Source organism: Eulemur rufifrons, chromosome 17 (assembly GCF_041146395.1).
Source record: "Eulemur rufifrons isolate Redbay chromosome 17, OSU_ERuf_1, whole genome shotgun sequence".
Lineage (NCBI taxonomy): Eukaryota > Metazoa > Chordata > Mammalia > Primates > Lemuridae > Eulemur > Eulemur rufifrons.
This window is the reverse complement of record NC_090999.1, coordinates 80,825,236-80,848,520: the sequence shown is the minus strand read 5'-3', so window position 1 is coordinate 80,848,520 and position 23,285 is coordinate 80,825,236. Positions and strand designations below refer to the sequence as shown.

Sequence of the window (23,285 nt, the reverse complement as noted above, 5' to 3'; positions counted from 1 at the left end):
GTGGCAGAGCTAAGCTCCAAACCCAACTCTGACTCTTGCCACTGTCACTAGTTTAGACCTAAAATTATGCAACGTCTCCTCACAGACCTGATACTTTCTTCATGTAAATTTGCTGGCAAACTGGGAATAAAATAATTCTTGAACACATCTCTGCCCTTTGTTTGCATGTGTTCTGATATAACAGCCTGACTTCCAGATTTTGAAAACAAACTGAATACAAAAATGAGACACTGTAAATTTAAAAAGAATAGTAAGCTGTGCTGGGTCAAATTATTGTGATGGTAATAATTTGTAATAAGGGACAATCTCAGTGAATAGGGTACAGAGAGGAACTGAAAGTCGTCCTTTTCACACAGCCAAACTTTTGGATGTCAAAATCACCGGCGTGCATCAGGTAATAATCGGTCATTTCACCTTGAAAATAATGTGAGAAGTGAAGCGTTAGAAATGTCAAGTGACTGAACGAGTATGTGCAGAAATTAACTTTTTTTTATTATAGATCATATAATGTAGTAGTAAAGTTTGTTTGAAGTGCATGAATAAAAAGTTAGTGAAATTACAGGAGGAACAATCTATATAGCAATAATAGGTGCATTCCCTGTGCATCTGAAAGAAAAAAAAAGAGTTTTCACTCATTTTGGCCTAAAACTTAGTGTTCAGGTTCCCAGGATTCTGACATCAGAACCCGGATAACGCTGATTAGAACCATAGGGGCTTTACAATAAAAGCTAAAATATTGACCATATGATGGCAAAAAGTCTTATTTTGTGGTTAACTTATTCTCTTCTAGCTACTCTCTGATGAAGTTGGTGGCGCTGTAGAGGAGGACCGCCGCCTCCTGGACGAGGACCGGGACCGCTCAGCGTTGTAGGTGACGTGCTTGTCGTAGTTCTCCATCTGAGCCTCAATGAAATCCCTCTGCTGCTGTCTGATGGTCTGGCTTATGAGCCCAGGGAGGGCGTGGATGCTACCAATCAAAGTCTCTAACTTCGTTTCCAGGGTAACAATTCTCTTCTCAAAGTCTTCACTCCTTTCATTTAAGTCGGAAATCATGTCATACATGATATTCTGGGTCTGGAAAACAGGATTAAGAAGAATGTAGAAACTGAGAACTAAGAGGCTTAATTATTCTTGCCCTGGAAGCAAATTGTCAATGCCCAGATCTTTAGTGCTAGTCTCCTGCCGGTGGACACCTAGTGTAAGAGGGGCATGGGCTACCTGAACAGCTTAACTTTGCAAAGCAAATTCAGTGTACCTGTTCAATACCACGATTTAGAAATGTAAGATCTTAGGTGTTAATTTGGTTCAGCTGCAGAAGAATGTGTATTGGTAAAATCATCCAATGATTTTAGGTGGTGTGAGGATAGACAAAAATGGCTTTATCAGAGGTAAGTGGCTGGAATGGATGTTTTTGGAGTCCTAGTGAACCTTGAAATTAATTTTCTTGATCTCAGGGTATTGATAACTCTGATTCCTAGGTGTATTTCCTGAAGTAGCCAAGAGACAAGGAGAGAGGAGCCAGCGCTGACAAGCTCAGAGCTGGGGAAGGAAAGGGTGTCACGAGGGAAGGATAGGATGCTAACCTTAGCTTAGTGAAGCCATTCCCAAGTTCGAGACCCCTCTGTCTAAGCCTTCCCGCCTGCCTCATTTCCCTTCATCATCTACGTTCTTCTCCTGCTTCACAACCTCTTAAAGATGACAAATGAACTAATTAAATAAGGGAGTTTTCGTTCAGAAATACAGGCATCTTGGTTTCGGGTTGCCCATGGAGACAGAATGCATTATTTTACTACATAGTCTTGAGAATAATATGTGAACAGCAGCCATTCATTCAAAAAATACTGAATCCCACAGGATATACAGTCCTGTGGTTGTAATAAGCATGACACCAAAGAAATTATTTGAAAGAAATAGCATCTTGCCTCATAGTTGTACTCCTGAAGGAAAATTATCCACATCATATTTCAAAGAGGTCTGTTTTACTTTTTCATAAAAATACCCAATTTCTTTTATCATTTAACTTGGGAAGAATACAGGAGCCTGTCGCATCTTTGTTCATGATGTGTCCAATTGCGAGCCATGTTTGTAAATGTTAATCAAGGACATCATCATACCTTATAAATGTGTGCTGGCCAGTTTACATGCATGATATGTGCTCTCCTAGGTAAGGCATTAAATACTTATCAGCTTCAACATATTTATGTAGTATGTGTTATGGACATACATTAAATGAATATGTTAGATGCATAAGACTAGGCCAAATATGAGTAATTTTTATAGGTTATACTGAAGGCTTTAGGAAAAGCATAGCTGATTTATCAAACACAAAACAGTTCATACAGATTGAACTGAGAGTTGCCTCTTTGAAAGCATTTGTGTTAAAAGGCTGAGCTCTTATATAAATGCCATTCTAATACCCTCTTTAGAATTTTTTCAGGAGAATGCAATGTTTTGATTGTTGGACAAATATTTATATTTTGAGAATGGATTTAACTTGGGGAGGAACAACCAAAAATCACTCAGATAAATCTTATAAATGCAGTAGAAGAATTTGGGGACATTTAATATGTTTTCTTAGAAAGGAGTTTGATTCTTAAATAACGAAATGGAGAAAGAACCATAAAGAAGTGATCACTTTCTTTGGGAAGACAATTTTCATTTTAGAATGTAATTTCTGGTTTCTTTTTTTAAGATTTCGATTTTATATTCTTCTGAGTTTGCTTAAAATATATAAAAAACAATTTGAACCTCATAGCACCCCTAGGATGTAGTTCTGCTCTGCAAATAAAAGTCCCAAAGGTATTGTCTCATATTCCACTTATGTTCCTCACAGTATTTCCAAATCACTGTAATTAGGAAAGCTTTTAAGAATGGTGATTGAATAATGCATACAGGGAAAGAGCATATTAAGCAAGCATTTTAGAAACATTCTCTTAAGTTGGACCATCATTTTAGGGTGGTTTGTTGGCTTGATTTAATTGGATTTGGGCTGGGCATCTCCTGAAGCATTAATTATTAGTGACTGTGCAGTGGTTAATTTCAGCAGGTTCAACCACGAGGGCTGCACACCTCAGGCTTACCTTTGCCAGGTCCACCAAGGTATTTGCTTGGTCATTCAGTTTCCTCTGCTCCATTTTTACACTTCTTAATCTAAAAGACAGAATCCGAAGTCAGAAAGGTTCCTTTCTTTCTATGGCCACCTTATGCCTTCCAAAGAGCATGCACAAAATTGACAAGAGCAAATAACTGCATGGATAATGCCTTGAATATTTGGGGTAAAGTCCAAACTGGTTATGTATCTGGTACAATGAGAAGCATGCTTCCCCAACACCACAAAAAAGAAAGGAGAGAGCGCAAGAGATGAGATGTCCTTAGGACAACTATTTACCAGGTAAAGTTGAATTCAGAAAGGCTCATAAGGATTTAACCATATGAGAAAAAGCCAAAACATTCCTTAAAGCCCCAGTATCATGACAAATAGACATAGGAAGAAATATGCAAAGCAACAGGAATTCCATCAATGTTGGAGCAATGAGCACCTTCCTATGCCTACATGACTAGATACAGGTATTAGCCCTGTTTAGTCTGAAATGGATTGGGTTAGGTATTTGAACCTGATGAAAACACAGTGATAAGTGAGATTCTTATTAACAAAAATAAAACTTTTATTCAACCAGCAGCAAGAAAACTGAAAACACATAATTCTCTTATTCTTCTGACCACTTGACTTTTATCTCAAACTGCCATTCAATTTGCAGGAAGGCCAGACCATTTCTTTAAGAGTTTCCTTAATTTTCAGCATAGATAAAAGTCAGAGGACAACTAGAGTATCTGGTGGATGGAATATCTACTTGTAAATGTCATTGTATGTACTTGATTGACAGAAAAAAGGCCCCTGTTTAATAAAAGTCTTTCTTAATAAGAACTCTTACTATTCCTTAACAAATATTTATTCAGTGCTTACTATATACCAAGAAATTAGGATTTCCCAGTAAGAAAAAAGTAGTTTATTGTTCTTTAAGCCAAAAATGCAGAGCCTTGCTCCAAAAGAGAAATAGGTCCCTCTGAGCTACTTAATGAAAAAGAAAAAAAAAAAAAAATTCCATGCTAACCTTACTTTCCTTTGGTGATGAGTCATTTTACAAAGTATAGTTTTAATGCTGGAGAGCACTTTTTATTGTTTTTCAATTTAAAGTAAAGGTAATTATATAGAAGAAATTAAAACTCACAGGGCAAGATTTTACTGCCAGGGAGATTTTCATAACATGTGTTCATAATGCTCAGTGATTTTTGTTCTGAAACTAGGATACCCAATATGTCACCAAATCTGCTCTACAGTAAAGATGTAGTTGCTTCTGCCAGTAAGAGTTTAGATGACACCTACCTACAACATGATCTTTAACAATCTAAAACAGTTTAAGGTTATAACTTGTCGTTGCGACTATGTGTTTATCAGAATGCTTGGAACAAAGTTAACGGGCTTTTTATGCTATTATAGAGATGGATTATGCTCTTATCTAAAAGAAATTTACAAGTATGTGTTTAAATCCAGTATATTGTTGAGAAAGATTTCTCTCACTACTTACAAGGGTTACAATTCTTGATATGTGTCTTTTAAAAACAAGTAAAAACAAATGAACAAAAACACCCCTTAACCATCTGTGGGTCATTATAGAGAAGTGTACTAGAGAAAGGAGCAACGTCAGTTGTGGGTTCCATCCTCACTGGCCCTAATTTGACTTCCCATTTCCTCATGTAGGAAATGAAGTGTGTCAGGTGAGGTCACGTTTCTGAAGTGCTGGATTCATACCCACAAAGGTGTTCTAGATGACTTTAATTGATACTCAAGACATTAAACAATACTAAAATAGACAAATTCCTTTTAGCTCTAATTCTTCATTATTGTAAAAAAAAAAAAAAAAGTCTCAGGCTTGTCCTACTCTGTCTTTATCTCCTGACACCTGACATTCTCTCTTTTTTAAAAAAAGAGAGACCAGGATCTCAGCTCATAGCTTTCTTCAGGCGACTGCCTATGGCTAGAATTCAATACCAATATTTCAATTGTCAACTGATGGTACCTTTACCTCTTTTTGCTGTGAATGATATAGTTCTTTATTCATTTATGATAGGGATTTATATAGTTTCATTTTCAAATTTTCAGTGAATAATAATATAGGTGGCACAGAAATGACTGTAGTTTGGACTCTGGACCAAATGCTTCTAGAGACTTGTGAGTACAGAGGATGTCCTGAATTCTGCAAGTCAGGCTGGAAGGGTCATTGGTAAGTATTTCATCTTATAAACAGTGAAGCCTAATTTACTTCTCTCGGGTTACTATGCTATGACTGAGAGTAGAATTCTGCCCATTTTTTTTTTCTACTAATCTGGAATGCTGACATAGAGAAGCCCTGTTTGATTCAAATTTCTTTCCCTTCCTGAACTTAAATCATCGTGTCTTCTTATTTGTTTCTTATATTGCCTGTAATATAGGAGAGCTGATAGGAAAAGCCTGCTTAAGCTGCAGCTGCCAGAATAAAAGGTCACATGCAGATGTGTATTGCACTTTTTTTCCCCTCCTAAAAGAAGAATAAGAAACATATGTTGATTTCTTCCTTGTGAACTTCACTTATCACAGGAAAATATCATGATTTTGGATCACATTTCCATAGCAGCAATCAGACTACTAAAATTCACAAATAAAGGATCTGCTGGGTGCATGCAGCCAGTAGAAAATTCTGCAAATGCTGAAAGGAGCGGCTCACACAACTTACTTCCGAGCTCTATTTTCATTTTGTTGAAATAAAAAGACAAAACAAAAGAAAAGAAACTGTAAAATATTCTGGAACAAAAATAACACAATGTGGTGTTCAGTTGTGCACAGGGGGCTCGATTCATTAGCTGGAAGATGGTGTTACGGTTCTGCAGGATTTTGACGTATTGACCAAGGAGGAACACTATGCAATTATAGTACCACCTTCTTCATTGCTACTGTATTTCTCTCACCTGAAAGCACTTGTCTTCCTCCTGAATTCAAGTTCAGAAGGAAGAGCACGCACAAAGTCATCTTGGCCTCTTGATAATGGATGTTCAAGTAAACAGTAGGAAACGTTTTTGCCTAATGTGAATGGCAATACGGTTAAAAGGATAGTATTCAAAACAATGGCTTTATGATTTCAGGGCGGATGCATCTTTTCCAAATTGGGGCTACTCAGAAGCCTGGCTTTCTGCAAGGCAGGTAGGTGATCCAACACTCTGTTACAGAAAGTATGTATATTAGAGTTCTTGGCTCTGAAATAAATTCATGTTGATGGGTAATGATAAACTTTAAAGCTGCTACTAGAAAAAGGGTTAAAAGTTAGAGAAAGAGAACACTTCATGGCACTAAGTGACAACCTAAAATAACAGACACATTACTGAAGAGGGCACAAGCCTGGAGAGTTTAGCGTCCATCAGAGGCTAGAGCAGCCACGTACAGGGCAGAGAGGCGATGGAGCTGGGAAAAGAGAGACAGAACTGTGATGGGGGGGACCGAGAAAAGGGGAGAGAGCTGCTGCGAAAGCTCTCAGGACAAATCAGAGAGTAGGAGAGGCCAGGAGTGCCTGCTATATTGAATGAATTTAAAAATTTTTCTTCCCCTGGTAAGGTCTGATTCCACCCAGTGTTGGCAGGTAAGGCTGAGGGTCTCACTGCGTCTACACCGTGGGCAGTGAAGGCCTTGCCCTTGGGAATCGAGCCCTGTGTGCTTTCCTTTATGATGTCACTCCCCAACTTCCAACACTAGGTTAAAATGAAAGGTGAGTATGCGTAATTAGAATAATCTAGCCAAACCCAGCCCGTATGAGTAAGCACATACTCAGTTGTACTTTTCACAAGGTATAAGTGTCCCCCACCTCAAAGGAAACCCAATAACCCCATGACTAGTTTATAAAACAAGTCAGAGCATTTTCCAGTTGCTTGAAGTTCATATACTTTAGAAGTAGACATTGCTACAGAAGAAAAAGAATGAGAAATGTCTGAATGAAGCAGAAGAATCCCAGGTGGCTTCCTCTGTCCCTCTATCCAAAAGCGGCATGCTAAGGGACCCTGTGTGAGCTACCCCATGGTACCCACCCCGAAGATCAGGTTGACACACCTTTGTAGGGTGCATTTGCTACTTGCTTAGGGACAGTTTTTGAAATGAGCTTCCCCAAAGATTTTTTTCTAACATTTTATTATAAAAAATTTCAAACCTACAGCAGAGCTTAAAGAATTTTACAGTAAACACCCCTAAACTCTATCCCAGGCTTTTGAATGCATTCAGAACTTAAAGAGTTTATAATAAGTTGATAAACAAGATATAATATATACCCACCATTTACATAAGGCTACAGAACTATATTAGAAAAGCTGTCATAGCAGTTTTTGGATTTGTTATATGAAAATGTATCAAAGGCAAATCACATGGAATTATACATTTAATAGGTTATGCTGGCAGCAAAGGACCTGAGTAAAACCCTGGAGGAAACAGGATGTGTGGCCATGTGACACACAGGCCAACTACACTTGCTCACTGCCATGTCATCTCACACCTTCTACTCCTGGACACACGCATCTTCTCACACTCACTAAGGTAAGTTTTCTTTTTAACATACCTGAATATCAATTATTAAAACATTAAAAGTGCAAGAAAATGATACCTCCATGGTATAGCCTGTGGACTTCTTGTATGAACGTTGGGGTTACCGTGTTATATGGTTTTAGTGGGGGGAAGGCCACTCTCACAGGAGAGTTGTGCCCCGTGAGTCCCCTGGGGAACAGGCCTGTTTGACAGGACGACAGGCCTGAGGAACACAGAGGTGCAAGCTCAGCATCTCTGGGAGGAGGCGGTGGATGGGGAAGCGAATTGTCTTAGGTGTAAACTTCACGGAATCAAGATGTCCAGGCAAGTGGTGGTATTGGGTTACGGGGGTACCTGTGAGCTCGGGGCAGCAAGCTCTCTCTTGGGAGCCAGATGGAATATAATGTTTCTCTCCATAGTTTGCCCCGACTTTAAGAGTATTATGTTAAAATAGTAGCCTTGTCTTTTCCTTACAATGGTGGAAAAATCATAGTGTGTGTCCAGTCAAGTCACAGAGCTAAAGGCGAAATACAGCAGTCTTAGAAAAATATGTTGGTGGCAACCAGGAAAAGAATATGGCTGAGCAGCTGTGAGTAGCGATGACAGCCAGCTACTCTACCACACGTGCAGGGTCTCCCTCTAGAGTACCTGGGTTTCAAGTGTGCCTCTGTCCATAATTACAGACACATTCTGCACTTTCAGGGATACCTATTTAAGCAGGGCAGTTGGATGGACAGGTGAAAGGATAGAAGCTGAGTGCTTAGTGATTTCCCACAGAATGATCGTGGCACCATATTACATTTGAATTACCTAAATAAACATTCCAGCCTTTGAGCTTTCTTGTCTGTTGTGCTAGTTGTCTCTGAGAAGACACATCTCACTGGATAGCCAAAAGACTTAGTGTGCACCCACTTTTCCATTACTACCCTGGTAGGGGCTATGAGGAAAGCTACTTTTCTGAGCCACAAATGTGACTGTGTCTGCTCTTCTCCACACAGACATGGCATTAAGAGCAAGTCTGCCTGGCATCACGATTGTGAACAATACTTACGGTACACACGCTGCCAGCCTAAAGGAGAAAGACCCTGTGCTTTCAAATTATCATTGAATCTCACTAGATACAGATTTTTTACTTTAATTATATAACAATAAAAATGATATGAAGGACTTACACAAACTGAATAATGTGGTCTGGATTAAGTTAGAATAATGATAAGAGAGTATAAGATCTATAGAAACTATAAAATCTATAATGAACATGTAGCATATAGAAAATCTCCCAAATTCTAATTAAAAACTAATTTAAATTCAACTATTAAATTATATGCACTATATTTATATGAAGATGTTTTACAGTATGTTAAAAAATCCAAATAGATCATATAATGGTTTTTCAAGATTCTGTAGGAGATACAAACTAAACATCCTAATTAAACTGTATGAATAAATATGTTTAAGTAAAATTTTAAAAGAAATTATTGATTCTAAACAGAAACTGAGAAGATATTTTAATAAGTAACTATTCTCCTAATAATTTTTAATCGTACAAGGAATTGACATTTTTCTCAGGATTTCATTTTTGGATTTATTAAATTGCCAGATAATATCTTCTGTGGACAAACATGACAATATTTTTTTTTCTTCCTCATGAAAGAAGAACCAAGTGCAAAAATCAAAAGCCAAGGATACAAAAGCAGTATGGAAATGAAAAATGGTACTTACTGATGAATAGCTTGCAAGAATTTTCGTTGATGTTTTCTTACTTTTGCATGATCTATCTTTTTTACTAGCTTTGTGTTTTTGTAAATTAGCCATGTTTCCCTGAGTACATTGGCAGCTGCGTTTTTCACCTGATAAGAAAACAAATAAAAAAAGCAGTTGGTAAAGTCCAGACCAGAATCCTTTGTAACTTTGCGGTGGGTCACATTCTTCATCCCATGGATTGTGGTAAGCTATAGCTCTACTTAGTAACTCAAAAGATTATTTTTATTGAATCTATGACTTTTTAGAAGTACCTATATCTGCCTGGGAACAACTCTTAAACTGAAATATTAGGGAGATACTCCCGATCTCTTTCTGTGCTAAATTCTACCCTATTCCTTCAGGAAATTTCTTTTCTATGTGACTACTTTTTTTTTTTTTTGGTTAAAAATCAAGAGGTACTGATTTCTCCACCTTGTAATGCAATTGTTCTCTCCATGTTCTTTGTTTCCTGGAGAAAGGCAGAATGCTAGAAGGCCAAGGTTAGTTTTTCCCTTTGCAAGCTCGCTGGGTATTTCTGGCTTGAGAGCTCCTGGAAGGGTACATTTCCATTGCTGAATGCATGAGTACACCCAGGGCTTATAGCCTCCCAGAGTGACTTAGCAATCTGTATGCTTGTTAGCGCATTTTAGTTAACTAAGAGTCTATGTTATGATTTTGTTGGAAATTTAAATACACTGCATTTCAAATGAATGGGACAAATGTAAAGCCTGAACGCATCATGGTAACACTGTCAAGACCTACTACAGGTAATGAAAGGCATGAATACTTTATTAAACCATGTGCTTTTTTGATTAAAGTCTTCAAAAAATCCAGGGAGCTGATAAACGGCCCTCACAGGACAGGTTTTGTCCTCTTCCTTGCTCACAATATAGAAAGATCTGATGACCCAGAGCTTTCACTTGGGCCTGTTGTTAATGACTTATTCTAAGCAGTCCCATTTAATGCTTTTGAGTGACGGATAAAGGATATATCACAAAGAGAGCCACAGGTTAGTGAGGTGCTAGGTGGAGGAAGATAACCTTTTAAGAAAAGCAATGTAGTGGGGAAGGCAGAACAATGAGCTGAGACTGAGAACCGAATTTTAATTGACTTTGCACTAACCAAGTCCAGTAGAGGTGATTAGCTAAAATGAGAAAGTTAGAGATAATTATTATTAAAGTCCTCTCAATCCTTACTTAGATTTACAATGAGGAGTTATAGAATTACACTAAACTATGGGCCTAAGTTTGTATTTATATTTTTCACTTTAGCAAGGCAAACACACGTTTGGTAACTGATGGTGAATCCTTTTACATGGAGCTGAAAGGTTTTCTTTATGAGCAAGATTGTATTGCTAGAACTTATTTTAAGAAAATGACTTATTTCTTTCCAGTAATACTGCTTTTAGGAGTGACTTTGGTTCATAATGCACTTCCTCTGGGTATCCATTAGATTCTGTGCATGGAGAGCGTCTTGGAACCAACAGAGAAATGACTGAAATGGATGCTGAGCACCAGCCGGGGATATAAGTAACACCACCACCGCCAACTGTGAAGTTAAAAGGAGTTCTAGTAAGTTCTTGGCTCCATCTTCATGGAGCCTCCATGGAGCTATGGAAACACTTTCCACAGACAGCAGTGAGAGTCACCTTTCAGAAGGCCGTTTCCTCTGGTGTTCGTGACCTTTCAAAGGTAAGGAGGAGGATGCAGCATGAGTTATTGATGTTTGAGGACTCTGCTTTTAAAGAAAGAGGAGGGGGAAGTGACTGGCCAGCAGCCCCTGGGGTTGGGATAGTTTTTCCCTGTTAGTAAAGAGGTCCCAGCTCTCTGAGCAGCCTGAAGATTGGCTAGGGGCCCTGATGGACTGGAAAAACCAGGGAGGGCACATCTAAGACCCAGAAGAGAAGCCTAGATTCCAGCCTGGGGAGGATGCTGATCCTGGGTAAAAACCACTGGAGCAGAAACATAGCAATAGATTTTGGTTCTGGATTCCCACCTCCAAACAGCAAATGCTACAGTATTTCTAGTCTATAAACTTTTAAAAAGGTGATTATTTTAAATGAGTCTTTCTCTTTGGGATGGTGGGGGAATGGACGAAGGGGGAGCAGGGAACCTCAATCTCAGAGTGCAGTGGGGTGAGTGATGCCCTTGAGGCCTTACGTTGCAGGATTTGTATTCACTAAGTACTCGTTTTAGCTGACAGGCTTAAATGAAAATGATTCCGCATCTGAAAATGAAATCCCTGCAGCTGCTTTTAAAAACTTTGAAATATGTGAATTTATTTTGAAACATCCTTTTTCTAACTCCCTAATAGGTTTTCAAATACAGGAGTAAAGCTCTTAAAAAGCATCATATTTAACTGCTACTTTTCAATATGACAGCCACAAAACAACATATCCCAGAATGGGAGGAAAAAACCCAAACAAACCCCACTCTCTGCCTATTACTCAGATGTGTGTCTAATAGTAGGGTCTTCTTTTCCCTCTTAGTGTTGAAAGGGGACAGACAGAGGGCAGTGAGAAGACAGTGTTGAAAGCACTTTAGTGTTTTACAGGTTTGAAGAGTGGGAAATTGTTACATCAAAGTGATATGCAAACTTCTGGGAAAAATGGGGAGAAGCTGGTGTGCACATTCTTGATGATTTAGATGAGAGGGAAGCTGATCTGGAGGGAAAGTTCCCTTTGCCTCCTCAGTTAAGAACCCTGCTGTAATAATCATGTAACTCTTGAGCTCCCTTCCTCCCTTTCCTAGGGCTTTTACAAACTCTCGGAGGGCAAGGGTTATGTCACTAATCTTTGTGTCTCTCTAGCTTAGTGCTTTGGGTGTAGCTGGTACTAAATAGATATCTATGGTGTTAAGAGGCACCATAGTACATATTAATTTATACATTAAATATGTCTTATTATGAACCACAGACACATATTTATGAACCAAAGGACCCTCGTGAGAAGAAGGGTATACAGATTTAGAGAAGAGACCAAGCCTTTAAATGGCTCAGTGCATTTCCGTTTATGAATTCAACACACGTGTTGAATGTCTACCACATGCTAGCATCTACGATATGCTATAAGAGGATTCACAGATATCCCTCAAAAATTGAGTAGCTATAATAATTCTAGAGCCAATTAATGGGCCAAAACTTCTATGAAATGTAACTGATTTCCTCTTTTTCAAACAGTAAGGAAAGTGAGGGGGAAGGACCTTTGTTAACAGAACCTCTTTCCTTCTCACCTCCCCTCCTGAACCTCACCCCCAACACACACCAAAAAAGACAAATGAGAGCAGCTGCTCTGCCTCACATTAGTGAGAGTGATGAGATCAACTGTCATCAAAACCTATCAGAAAAAAGATGGAAGGCATATTGATAATCAGGTATTTTGATAATGATTTGAGAAAACAAAGGCTCTGAAAGAAATCATACTAGTATATTGTACTAGTACATACCCAGATGACTTTCATAGGTATAAAGGCCATGAAACGTTATATTGCTGACTCAGTTAATTATAAAATAATAAAAATATTATGGTTTTAAGGATAATAGTACTTTATAAACCACCAAAGCACTGAAAGCTGCTAGACTTTTAACTGTAACTTTGCTGTGTGTTCAAACCTGTATGATATTGGTAATGACAGCCTTGTCTAAAAAAGGCTATTTCTTTATATTTTTCCTTTGTTTCTTATTACTTTGGGTCTTCATTTTTAACTTCTATTTCTTTCATTTTTTTTTCCTCCTGCCTCTCCCCTCAGAGGCTTTTTTAGCATGATATTAATACTTCCATTCTCCATCCGTTCCAGGGGACGGCACCAGGGCGCCATATGCTCTCGGCCGCCCTGGCAGGGAGGGATTTGCTTATCGCTCCAACCCTCTCTCCCTGTTCTTCGGATCAGGTATCTGGGGCCCGGGTGAACGCTGTGGCTGTAGAACACGGCAAAGCCAAGTGATCCCTTTGTTTCATGCTTTAAACTACTGACTGTGTAGCCAAGGACAATGTAAAAGCTACACAAGCAAATCCTCTGGAATTTCTGTTCACTTGTTAAGAGACACGCAGGAAACAAAATTATATAACTGCATAATAATGTTCTTATTATGGATCCTATTAAGAATTCTTAACAGGATTGAAAACACCCACAGTGGACATTAATATGTATAATTATCCTGTGTGGTATATCTAGCAACTTAAAAACAAGCAATTCTGAGAACTCAACGTAATTTTTTAAAGTTTCTTTCCAAAAATGAAGGTATTCTGAGGACCAAAATCCAAGATTTCCCATTTGTTCAGAAGTGAATGAACAGTAATATATTTCCAAAACATATAACATGGTAAACACATTGCCTCTGTAAGGTGATAAACTGCAAATCTATTAAATAAGCTAGGTGACAAGTTACTGGTATTATGCTTTCATTTCAAAATCACTAGATTATTCTGGGTACGTATACCTGTCAGCCATTTCTGAATTGCAGAGTGTCATGTAAATTTTTAGAATTACACAGAATAATCTTCCTTGATGCTGGTGCACAATGAATGGTGTATTCTACTTTCAAATACACTGTTTTACTTGGTTAGTGTAGTCATACAGAGAAATGACTTCTGTGTAAAATTGTTCCCCTAAAATTTGTACATGGTAAATAATTTTTCATGGAAATTGTTCAATTCAGTAAAGATACAACTGGAAGGCTTAGAAAGTTGCATTTGTTCCTGGGGCAATAATCTTTCTTTTGACATTCCTATTGCTTTTGAGTCAGTCATATTCAGACTATAGAATGTCTATGGCCATTACCCCTGTTAACCATCAGAAAAAATGATTTCTTCTATGTAGTTTTTCAAGGAATAATAGTATTTTTCTCTAATAATATATAGTACCCTTGAATTTGTATATTTAATCCTTCATCTTAGTTACCGTGTATGGTTTTTAGGTCCTTGTTCATACTTGGTTATTCATAGATGATCATTCAGATTGTATATTTTTATTTAAAAAAGTATAAATAGGTCCATTAGGAATTTCCATAAATAACCAAATTTTATCAAGTTCCACGTAAATGATACTCATTTAAGTTGATGACTTTGTATAAAATACTGGAGAGGACTGTAAAAGGGCTATTATTTTCATGTATTGTGTTGAGTATAATAATGGGATAGATATCATAAACCAGAAATTTATGTTTTACTCTAATGCCATTTTAATACTTAAACCATTACTTAGCAACATTTCACCTATAAAAATTGATCTGCCAGCAAGTTTGCTGGAGTATCTTTCTCAGACCTATAAGAAACTCTGGTCCTAAGAAATATTGCAAAGTAGCTCCACTTTTAAAAAACCGTAATGAAATAACAGAATGAATAAAGTATGCTAAGCATTATGCAGAATGTGAATTTTGAAACTAGAACAGTACTTACTGAAAAAGCTTCTATAGGCAATCTGACTCTTCATGCAACATTATCTATAGGAAGTTTATCTAAAGTATATAAGAACTTATAACATCATCAGAAAACTTGGTCAGTTTAGGGAACTGAGTCCCATTCATAAAAACTAAAGGTCATCTAGACCCCATCGATCTAGATCCTGAATCCATAGTCCTCTAAAGGGGGCTCTGACAGGGCCTTAGGGAACCCATGAGCAACAAGAGCCAAAGTGCCTTTTTCTGCAAAGCAGGAAACATCAGAGATTTTATCTGATTTTCTGAGTGGTCAATGCCATAAAAGCTCAATATTTCTTCAGTGTAGAATATGATATTTTAGCTCTTTCTGTGTAGCAGTTAACATAGAACTGCAACCATATTAGACACACAGTGTATTTTTGTTACGTGAATGTATGTTATTCCAAGGAAGAGGGAAATTACAATGAAGTCAGTAGACTCAAAAACTATCCGTGAAGAGGGCCTGTCCCAGTCCCTTCCAAGATGTCAGCTCCTCAGGGACTAACAAGCTAAAGCAGCAGCTCTCAACGGCAGATGCTTTGTCCCTTTCGGAAACATTTGGCAGTTTGGAAAAGAAGTTTTTGCTGTCACAAGCAGGGGGCAGTGCTAGCTAGTGAGTAGAGGTCAAACATACTGATAAACATCCAAAATGCACAGGACAGTCCCACACAGCAAAGAATATCTAGCCAAAAAGATCACTAGTGCTGAGGCTGAGACACCCTGGACTAAAGTAACTACACTATAAATGTCTCCCAAATGAAACTGGCTGACCCGTGTGAAAATCTTCATCCAAGGTGATAGAAGGCAATGGGATGCTGTAGATATGTACTTAAAACTCTTATCTTTTGTAAGTCTTAATATGTTTTGATAATTAAGATATAGAATACCAATATTCTAAAGTAACATTTAAATACATTATATATTTCCTTAAGATAAAACTAAAAATCTGCTTATGAAACATGGGGAAGTCTGCCCAAACATGCTAACTTGGCTTTCTTATTTGTGATTCTGTCACGTTTTTTTTTTAACTGTTGAAAAGATTTACAGGAAAACATATGGGCTACATGGTATTTTAAGGTATTTTTCTGCCTAATGTCTTATGTGTGGCATTAACTTAATTCTTGAGAAAATGTATAATCATGGTAAAATAATGTGGATTACGCAGAACTTAGTGGAAGTGTTCTGTTGATGTAAAACTTGTGACTCTTAAACACAAACTGTGTAGAACAGAACCCTGAAAGGACCAAATAAGCACATGATGAAATACACAAAACATCTGCTACAATTTCTGGATTAGATGTAGACTAATCTCACGTGTATGGATTTTCATTTCCTAGGAGATCTTTGAAAAGAAAAAGAAACGCAACACTCCATTCAGTTCCTCATTCACCTCTCTCCCTTCACTCTCCCATATAGGAATGTGCACGAGTTTTGATAACAATTTCAGGAGTTGAAAGAAAATGAGAGAGAGGCTTTGATCATCTATTATATATGTGGATCCTACCAATTGCAGTAAAGTCTCACAATAGTGTCTGATAGGTAAGACAAAAAGCATGAGCAAGGCAATTGGAATTAGGGTTTCTATTTCATAAATATAACCTGTACAAATAAATATTTGCATTAAAGTGACTGCCCTATTAGGAATTATTTACCAAATTAAACAAGATTACTTTTATACATTCAACCAAAATCAAGAATGAAAGTTGGAACTGTGCATGAAATCCCTTGATTCTTTTATGGGAAAAGTTACCAAATGACAATGTATTTTGCTATTTCAGTGACAGGCTATTTGGATTCCACTTTAAGCAGTGGTTATACAGCAAGATGACTCTGCTGTAAAACAATTTTTACTTATTTTTGACTTTGGCATTTGTCTCAAGTGATTATCAAGAAAGGCTAAAAATTTAGTCTAAAAAAATCATTTGCATCAACATGGCTTTACACCTTGATATCATGACTTTGAGCAAGTTACCTAACTCCTCTGGGTCTTGGTTTCCACATTTATAAAATGGGCATAATGATAGCATTTCCCTCATAAAATTGTTGTAAGGATGAAACAGCTTTGGAGCAATGCCTGGCACAGAGCAAATGCTCTATAAACACTGTGATTACCCTTTTCCTCTACAACTGCTAATTGGACAGTGATCTTTCACCTGGATGCTGCATGTTTTCAACGTTTCTCTGCTGGCCTTTAAGTCATGCAAAGGGCCTGTCTTTGCCCCTACCTTGGACTTCTAAAAGTTAGTGGTGGTTTCTTATTTGTCTTTTCAATCCTATCTGTAGAACAGTGACGTGTTCATAGAAGTTCAGTAAAATATTTGTTCAATCACCTTCCCATAAAATTCCTATTTTACATTGACAGTATGTTCCTTCCTACTCAATCCAATATTGATATCTTCTTGCATACTGTACTTGATGTTCGGTATGCCTATTTGTTTAGATTCATGTGATCTATGTTTATCCAATACCAAGACTGTCCAATTATTTCCTAATTGACCTAATGTTAGAAATAGCTTATTCTCAAAATGTGATAAAAAAGGAATGCCTCAACTTTTAAACTCAAGCCATTTCAGCTTCAGATGTCAAAATAAAAATCATATTTCCAAACATTGAAAAAAACCACAAAAATATTCCTTTTAAAATCTATGAGTGGTAACTTACTCTTTTAGTCAGCTGAGTATCCATCATGAAATTGTGCACGTGTTTTTCTGCTTTGGTAAGTTCTAGCTTCCTTGCCACTACAGCTACCACCAGGGCTGTGCAACCAGCACCCTAAAAACAAGGAGAGAAGAGAACCCCAAAGAGTTACTACTTTCTGTCTCAGCCACATTAGAAAATGTTTTGCACCAAATGCAAAAGTTTCTCAAGATAAATATTGTAGTATTCAGTGTCTTCAATAAGTGTTACAGAAAATGTGTGGTCAACAAATGCAAGCAATGTACCTTGAAATTAGGGTTAAAAAACCTAGTTCACATATTTTAAGAACAAAAGCATGATATTTGGATAAAACATTTCTATCATAAGAAATGGCAGAAAAACAATTTCTTGAATTTCCAGACTTCTTAAAACACAGAGAAAATCAGTTATATATCTATAATTACAATAGGAACAAATAATAAATGAATAAATTAGCATAAGTGTATGGAATAGAAATAAGGATTTTTCTCTGAAGAATAACACTCGAGACTAGCAGGCTTCAGGCCAATCAACTGCCATGTACCAGGAATGAAAGATGAATTATCTCAGCATGCACACGACTTCAGATTGTTCCACGTGCATAACAGAAAGGATCGCAGGAAGACCAGAAGGATCGAACCTAGATCCTAGAACCAGAAATACATGCAGAGCTAAAGGTGAGAGATAGCCATCCTACTATTTTAGAGGTTTACTGCCACTAGAAGAGGCATTGATGGGTCTTCATTTGGAAAAAACCAACAGTGTTCCTTTTTGCATTATAGGCCATTGTGCTGATCTCTTGGAACAAGAAGTGTGAGACCATATGGAACCCCAAGATTATAGTCCTCCCTCTCTGTGATCAAGGTGTACTCACCCAGGTGGTAAAGGTCTTCTTCGCTGAAAGACCAGTGACCAAATTCAGGGGCAAGAGGTAAGGCTGGGGCACCAGTTGTAGGGCCTAGGCAAGGTCATGATGCTGTGGCCACCTCACCAGTTTTGGGCAAAGTAAACCTACGTGTTAGGGAAAGGACCAGTGGAAGAGCTACCTTAGGGGCCTGTGAAAGGGAAGTCAAACCTCCAGACAGAATCCCAACCCTGAGAGGATGACAGAACAGTAGAGATTGCTAAGCTACTCTCAGTGGGTTTACAGATAGCAAAGAATAAAGAGCAGGGCCCATTGGAGAGAACAAAGAGTAGGAAGTTAGGATACTTTCAAGAGAGTTGACTCTTTCATAACTGCTTTTTAATAGCATCCCCTTTATGTTAGCCAAAAGGGTAGGTGCTCATAGGATAGCCATCCACTCAGGAGTCTCAAATTCCCACGAGGTAACCTGGTTTTCCTTATTACCAGTAGTTCTAAAAATCACAAATTAATATAGGAACTTTACACCTTAAAAATGTGGTCAAAATCTTGAATATCTAATATTGAGGAACTGATATATAACTTACATCATATCCATAAGCATAATTATGATATTAAAATTTATTTGTAAGATATTTAAAGATACAATTTTCTAACTTGCCTTTCTAAACATTATATTGTATGTACGACATGCTCCCAATTCTAATTTTTAAAAGAATCCACAATAGAAGAAAAAAACCTAGAAAGAAGTAAGTCCAACTGTGAAAAGATTATCTCTAAGTAGTTGAAATACGTGTAACTTATAAAATTATTTTCATTTTTATTTGAATTAATAACTGTTATTAGCTATTAGTTGTGGACCAAAGAATGAAATTTTGAGCTTACTGAATGAGTTGCTACTACAAATCTGGCAAGAGAGACAAACATGAGGGGAAAAGGAGAAAATAAATACACTGTCCTGTCTTGCCACAGCCCAATAATTATGATCGTGGAGACATGGCCTTAATGATAAGCTGATGGTGCTTAAATGTATTTCCAGAGGGTTGGATATCCCCTTTCATCTAGTTCTATAAAGAAATCAGTAATCTCAGAAATGAAGGGCTACTAATCATATAATCAGAAAGTGGATAAAAGGGGTTTGGACATTGTCTGATTTAACCTTCTGATTTTTGAGATAAGACAACTAAAGCACAGTAAAGTGATTATTCAGTTATGAACCTTGGTTACCATTGATACAGTTCCTACCCTTTACCTCATCTCATAATACCTGTATCTATATTTAGAATCACATACAGTTGACCCTCCATATTAGTGGGTTCTACCAACCACAGATCAAAAATATTTGGAAAAAAAAAATAGATGGTTGCCTCCGTATTGAACATATTCAGACTTTTGTTCTTATTATTCCCTAAACAATACAGTATAGTAACTAGTTATACAGCATTTACATTGCATTAGATATTATAAGTAATCTAGAGAGGATTTAAAGTATATGGGAGGATAGGTAGGTTTGATGCAAGTACTACATGATTTTATATCAGAGACTCACACATCCATGGATTTTGTTATTCACGAGGGTGGGGGTGGGTTTCTGGAACCAATCCCTATGGATACTGAGGGATGACTGTATGTTCTTATTTGTGGTCATTTCCATATGAAGCACTATATTTCATAACAAATTCAATTTCCCATTATTTTAAATAACTGATGCAACTTTTAAATCAGTATTTCTCAACCTTGACTATGAGCTAGAATCACTTGGAGAGTTTATAAAAAATTCCAGTGTTGAGGCTGTGTGCCTAACCTAGTAAATTCTCATCTCCCAGAATAAATCCAGGCATCTGAATTTTTTAAGGCTCTCCAGGTGATTCCAACGCAGAGTCACTACTTTAGATGAAGGAGAATATGGAGGGACTGGGGCAAACTCCATACACTACTTTCTAGTAAAACAAGAGAGTCACAGTTCTCATCAGAGTCATTTCACTTACTTATGAAGATACTCAAGAAATGATAAACAAGGAAAGTAAAGGCAGAGAGTTATTTTGATATTTTGTGCTGTGTGCAAAGAAAACAAGGTGATTTTAGAGCTGGATACCAATGAAGGAAAAGAATGGCCTTTGGAAGCATCTATACCCATTTTGTTAAATTTCAAACATCTACCACAAAATCAGTGACTACCCATGATAGCCATCTGCATCTACCCACTGCATGGTCTGGCATGTGCTTGACAGGCACAGTATACCTTGCAGGTATGCTCCTAGCTACTCCTCTAACACTGGGTTCTGCAGAACACAGTGATTCCAGGCAGCAGTGGTTCTGTAATAGGCAGAGAAAATGTAAAAATCTGAGGGGCTCCTCACTGCTAGAGAGACAGCCGCTAGAGGCCAGTTGGCACAAGAACTTGAATATTGTTCTCCCCTGGCAGGTAGCCACTGCTGAGATCCTTCTGGAAAGAAATCAAAATCCTAACAGGAGTGGAAAATCACTGGTATCCAGAGCCTTGGAAAATCAATTTTTGTGTTCATTCTTGGGCTCCCTTCTTTCCTGTTACTGGCCCTTTCTCACTGAGCGTCCTCTCACGCACCAAAAGACGTGAGCATTAAGAATGAGCACCTTTGTTGCAAACTGGGGAAACAAGTGAATCTGACAATTTAGTAATTACTGAGATTATTACCGATATACCTCCCTCCATTATCCTAACTGTACCCCATTACATTGTACCCCCAGGGCCAATTAAAAAAAAAAACCTTTTCTTTGTTCAAATAAAAAGCCCTTAATTCCTTAAGTGTTATTTTAATTAAGGAAACCATAAACTTAGACCTTCCCACGTTCTTAATAAATCATAACAGGATTTGATATGTATAGAATCATGTTTCAAGAAAACAACCTTTATTTTTTTAATTTTTAGAGTTTCACAAGATGAAGCTGGCTCACTTCCGAAAGCTTTCTAGGTTCAAGGTAAATTCCTGCCAACGCATTAGTGGTTACAGTAATTTAAGTAATGGCATAATGTTATTGTCCACCCAGTGTCTATTTCCAGGATCATTCTGTTTTATAAAGTGAATAAGAATGAAAATAAGTACGTTTTTACAACATTTTCTCCAAAGCTTGTCACTACCACAATCGATGTAGAAACAGTTGGGACTAACATATGTTACTCTCTGAAATTAAGATCCCTGTATGCCTTTAACAAGATGAGTCATAGTCCTTTCATCAAAGTCAGAAAATGTATCCTGGTTACTTATCTCCCATTCCATTTATGTTCTTGGGGAAAACATAAGCAAATCAACAACCTGCCATTTCAGGATGCTTGGGCATCTAAAATCAAAATGAAGAAAATGCAGTGTGTTGATGAAGCCAATATGTTAAAAGCAAAGGTTTAGGTTTTCCTTGGCTTATCATCTTTTCTTCTATCAAAGTAAATGTTGAAAGAAAGAAGCGAGGGGGCGTGGGAGGAGAGAGAGAGAGACCTTGCTTTAGAAAAGTAGTAATGACAAGTGTTGTTACAGCTTATTACGCTAAGCCCGATCAAGCTGAACATATAAATGACAGTTAGACAGCATACGCTATAGTTAAATCCCAACACCTGGATAGTCTTAGACGCTGCCAAATTAAAATGTGGTGCTTTCTTCCACTGTGGTTTTCTTCATTATAACACAGAAATTGTAAGCCATGTTGATCCCAAGGATGTAAGAGAAGTTCTGGTGTCTTATTTTTCCCAAGATCATTTATCACATAAGGTTTGAAAAATTCAAGGGAGTGACATATTATTATTCTAAATCACCTAGTTATGCTGATTCTGCAAATACCTCCAAGAATCATCTTGAAAAACTGTTTTGGGATCAAGGTTTAATAACTTAAGGATACAAGCCTATGAAAAAAGAAAATTCCTTCAATAGCATGCTGGGGAAAGGTTTTGATTATTTCCATATTGAAAAAGGTCTCTTCCAAAGCTTTAACATAATAATGAATTTTATTTTATTTTATTTTTTTTTAGAAATTCCCAAATCCTCTCACTACAGAGAATGGCACTGATAAAAAAACCACTAATGTTCAAAATATTCCAGTCTTAAATTATCCTCCTGTGGGTTTTATAATAGCTCCTTAAAGTTCAAACTTCAGTTTGACGGCTCATTTATGAGACTAAATAGACTATTTATTAGACTATAATTAAAGTTTATCAAAATATACCTACTTTGAAAAAATCATGCTTTTTACCTAAAAATTAATAAATGAACTTTTACTTCAACATAAAGGAAGGTAAAATGAATATGTGAAAACATTGCCTGTTTTTCTGTCCCTGGGGGTGACTGACTCAATATCCTAGGACCATAAATACATTTTTACTGCACTTGCCTGACATAAATAATAAAACATGTTAAAAAATTCTGGCAAATAACATTCTGTAAAACCCTCAGCTTTAATCTTATATCCCAATGGAGTTTTACAAGTTTCCTCTGGTCACGAAAATAAATAACATTCAAAGAAGTTCTGAAGACAAATTCCCTCTATCAAAAATGCCCTACCGTTAAGTTTCTATAAATATCAACAGATATTTGCTGCTAGAGGGTAGAAGACTATTTCAAATGTCGTCATCGTAAGGAAGAGGGGAGAAAGTGTGGAATGCTTGAGTTCAGGGATGAACGTGGAGCTGGGAAACTCCAGACTCCTTAATAGTGATTTGCTTGTTCCGCTCAACTCTGGGGGCTGGGAAGAAGGAAGTACGGCATAAAACTGGTCATCAACAATGAGTCATCCCTGGGTTTACATCTCCTGATTAGCAACAGTGCCAATGTGAGCGCACGTACCTCAGAGGCAGGAAGGGCAGCTCTGCCAACTAAAAGTGCTGAGAGTTTAGAAAAATTAGCTGGAATTGTGGAGTCAACGAGCTGAGTGCTAAGTCACAACAACTTCCAGCTATACTTCTCTGTACCTGGAAGAAAGCAGCTGCCACATTTCTTATGAAATTTTCTTGGGGAGAAGTGAAGGTCC

The 23,285-nt window shown here is 37.4% G+C and overlaps 1 protein-coding gene across 1 annotated transcript in view; it reads right to left on the bottom strand.

Moving 5' to 3' along the window:
• Window positions 1-471: 471 nt before the first annotated feature.
• KCNN2 (potassium calcium-activated channel subfamily N member 2) overlaps window positions 472-23,285 on the bottom strand; it is a 143,421-nt gene continuing 120,607 nt past the window's right edge. The window contains exons 6-9 of the mRNA XM_069492803.1: window positions 17,417-17,527; window positions 9,320-9,447; window positions 3,081-3,150; window positions 472-1,074 (exon numbers count right to left, since the gene is read on the bottom strand). Of these exons, the coding sequence (XP_069348904.1) occupies window positions 787-1,074; window positions 3,081-3,150; window positions 9,320-9,447; window positions 17,417-17,527 (597 nt within the window). The 3' untranslated portion in view covers window positions 472-786. The remainder of the gene's footprint in view (window positions 1,075-3,080; window positions 3,151-9,319; window positions 9,448-17,416; window positions 17,528-23,285) is intronic.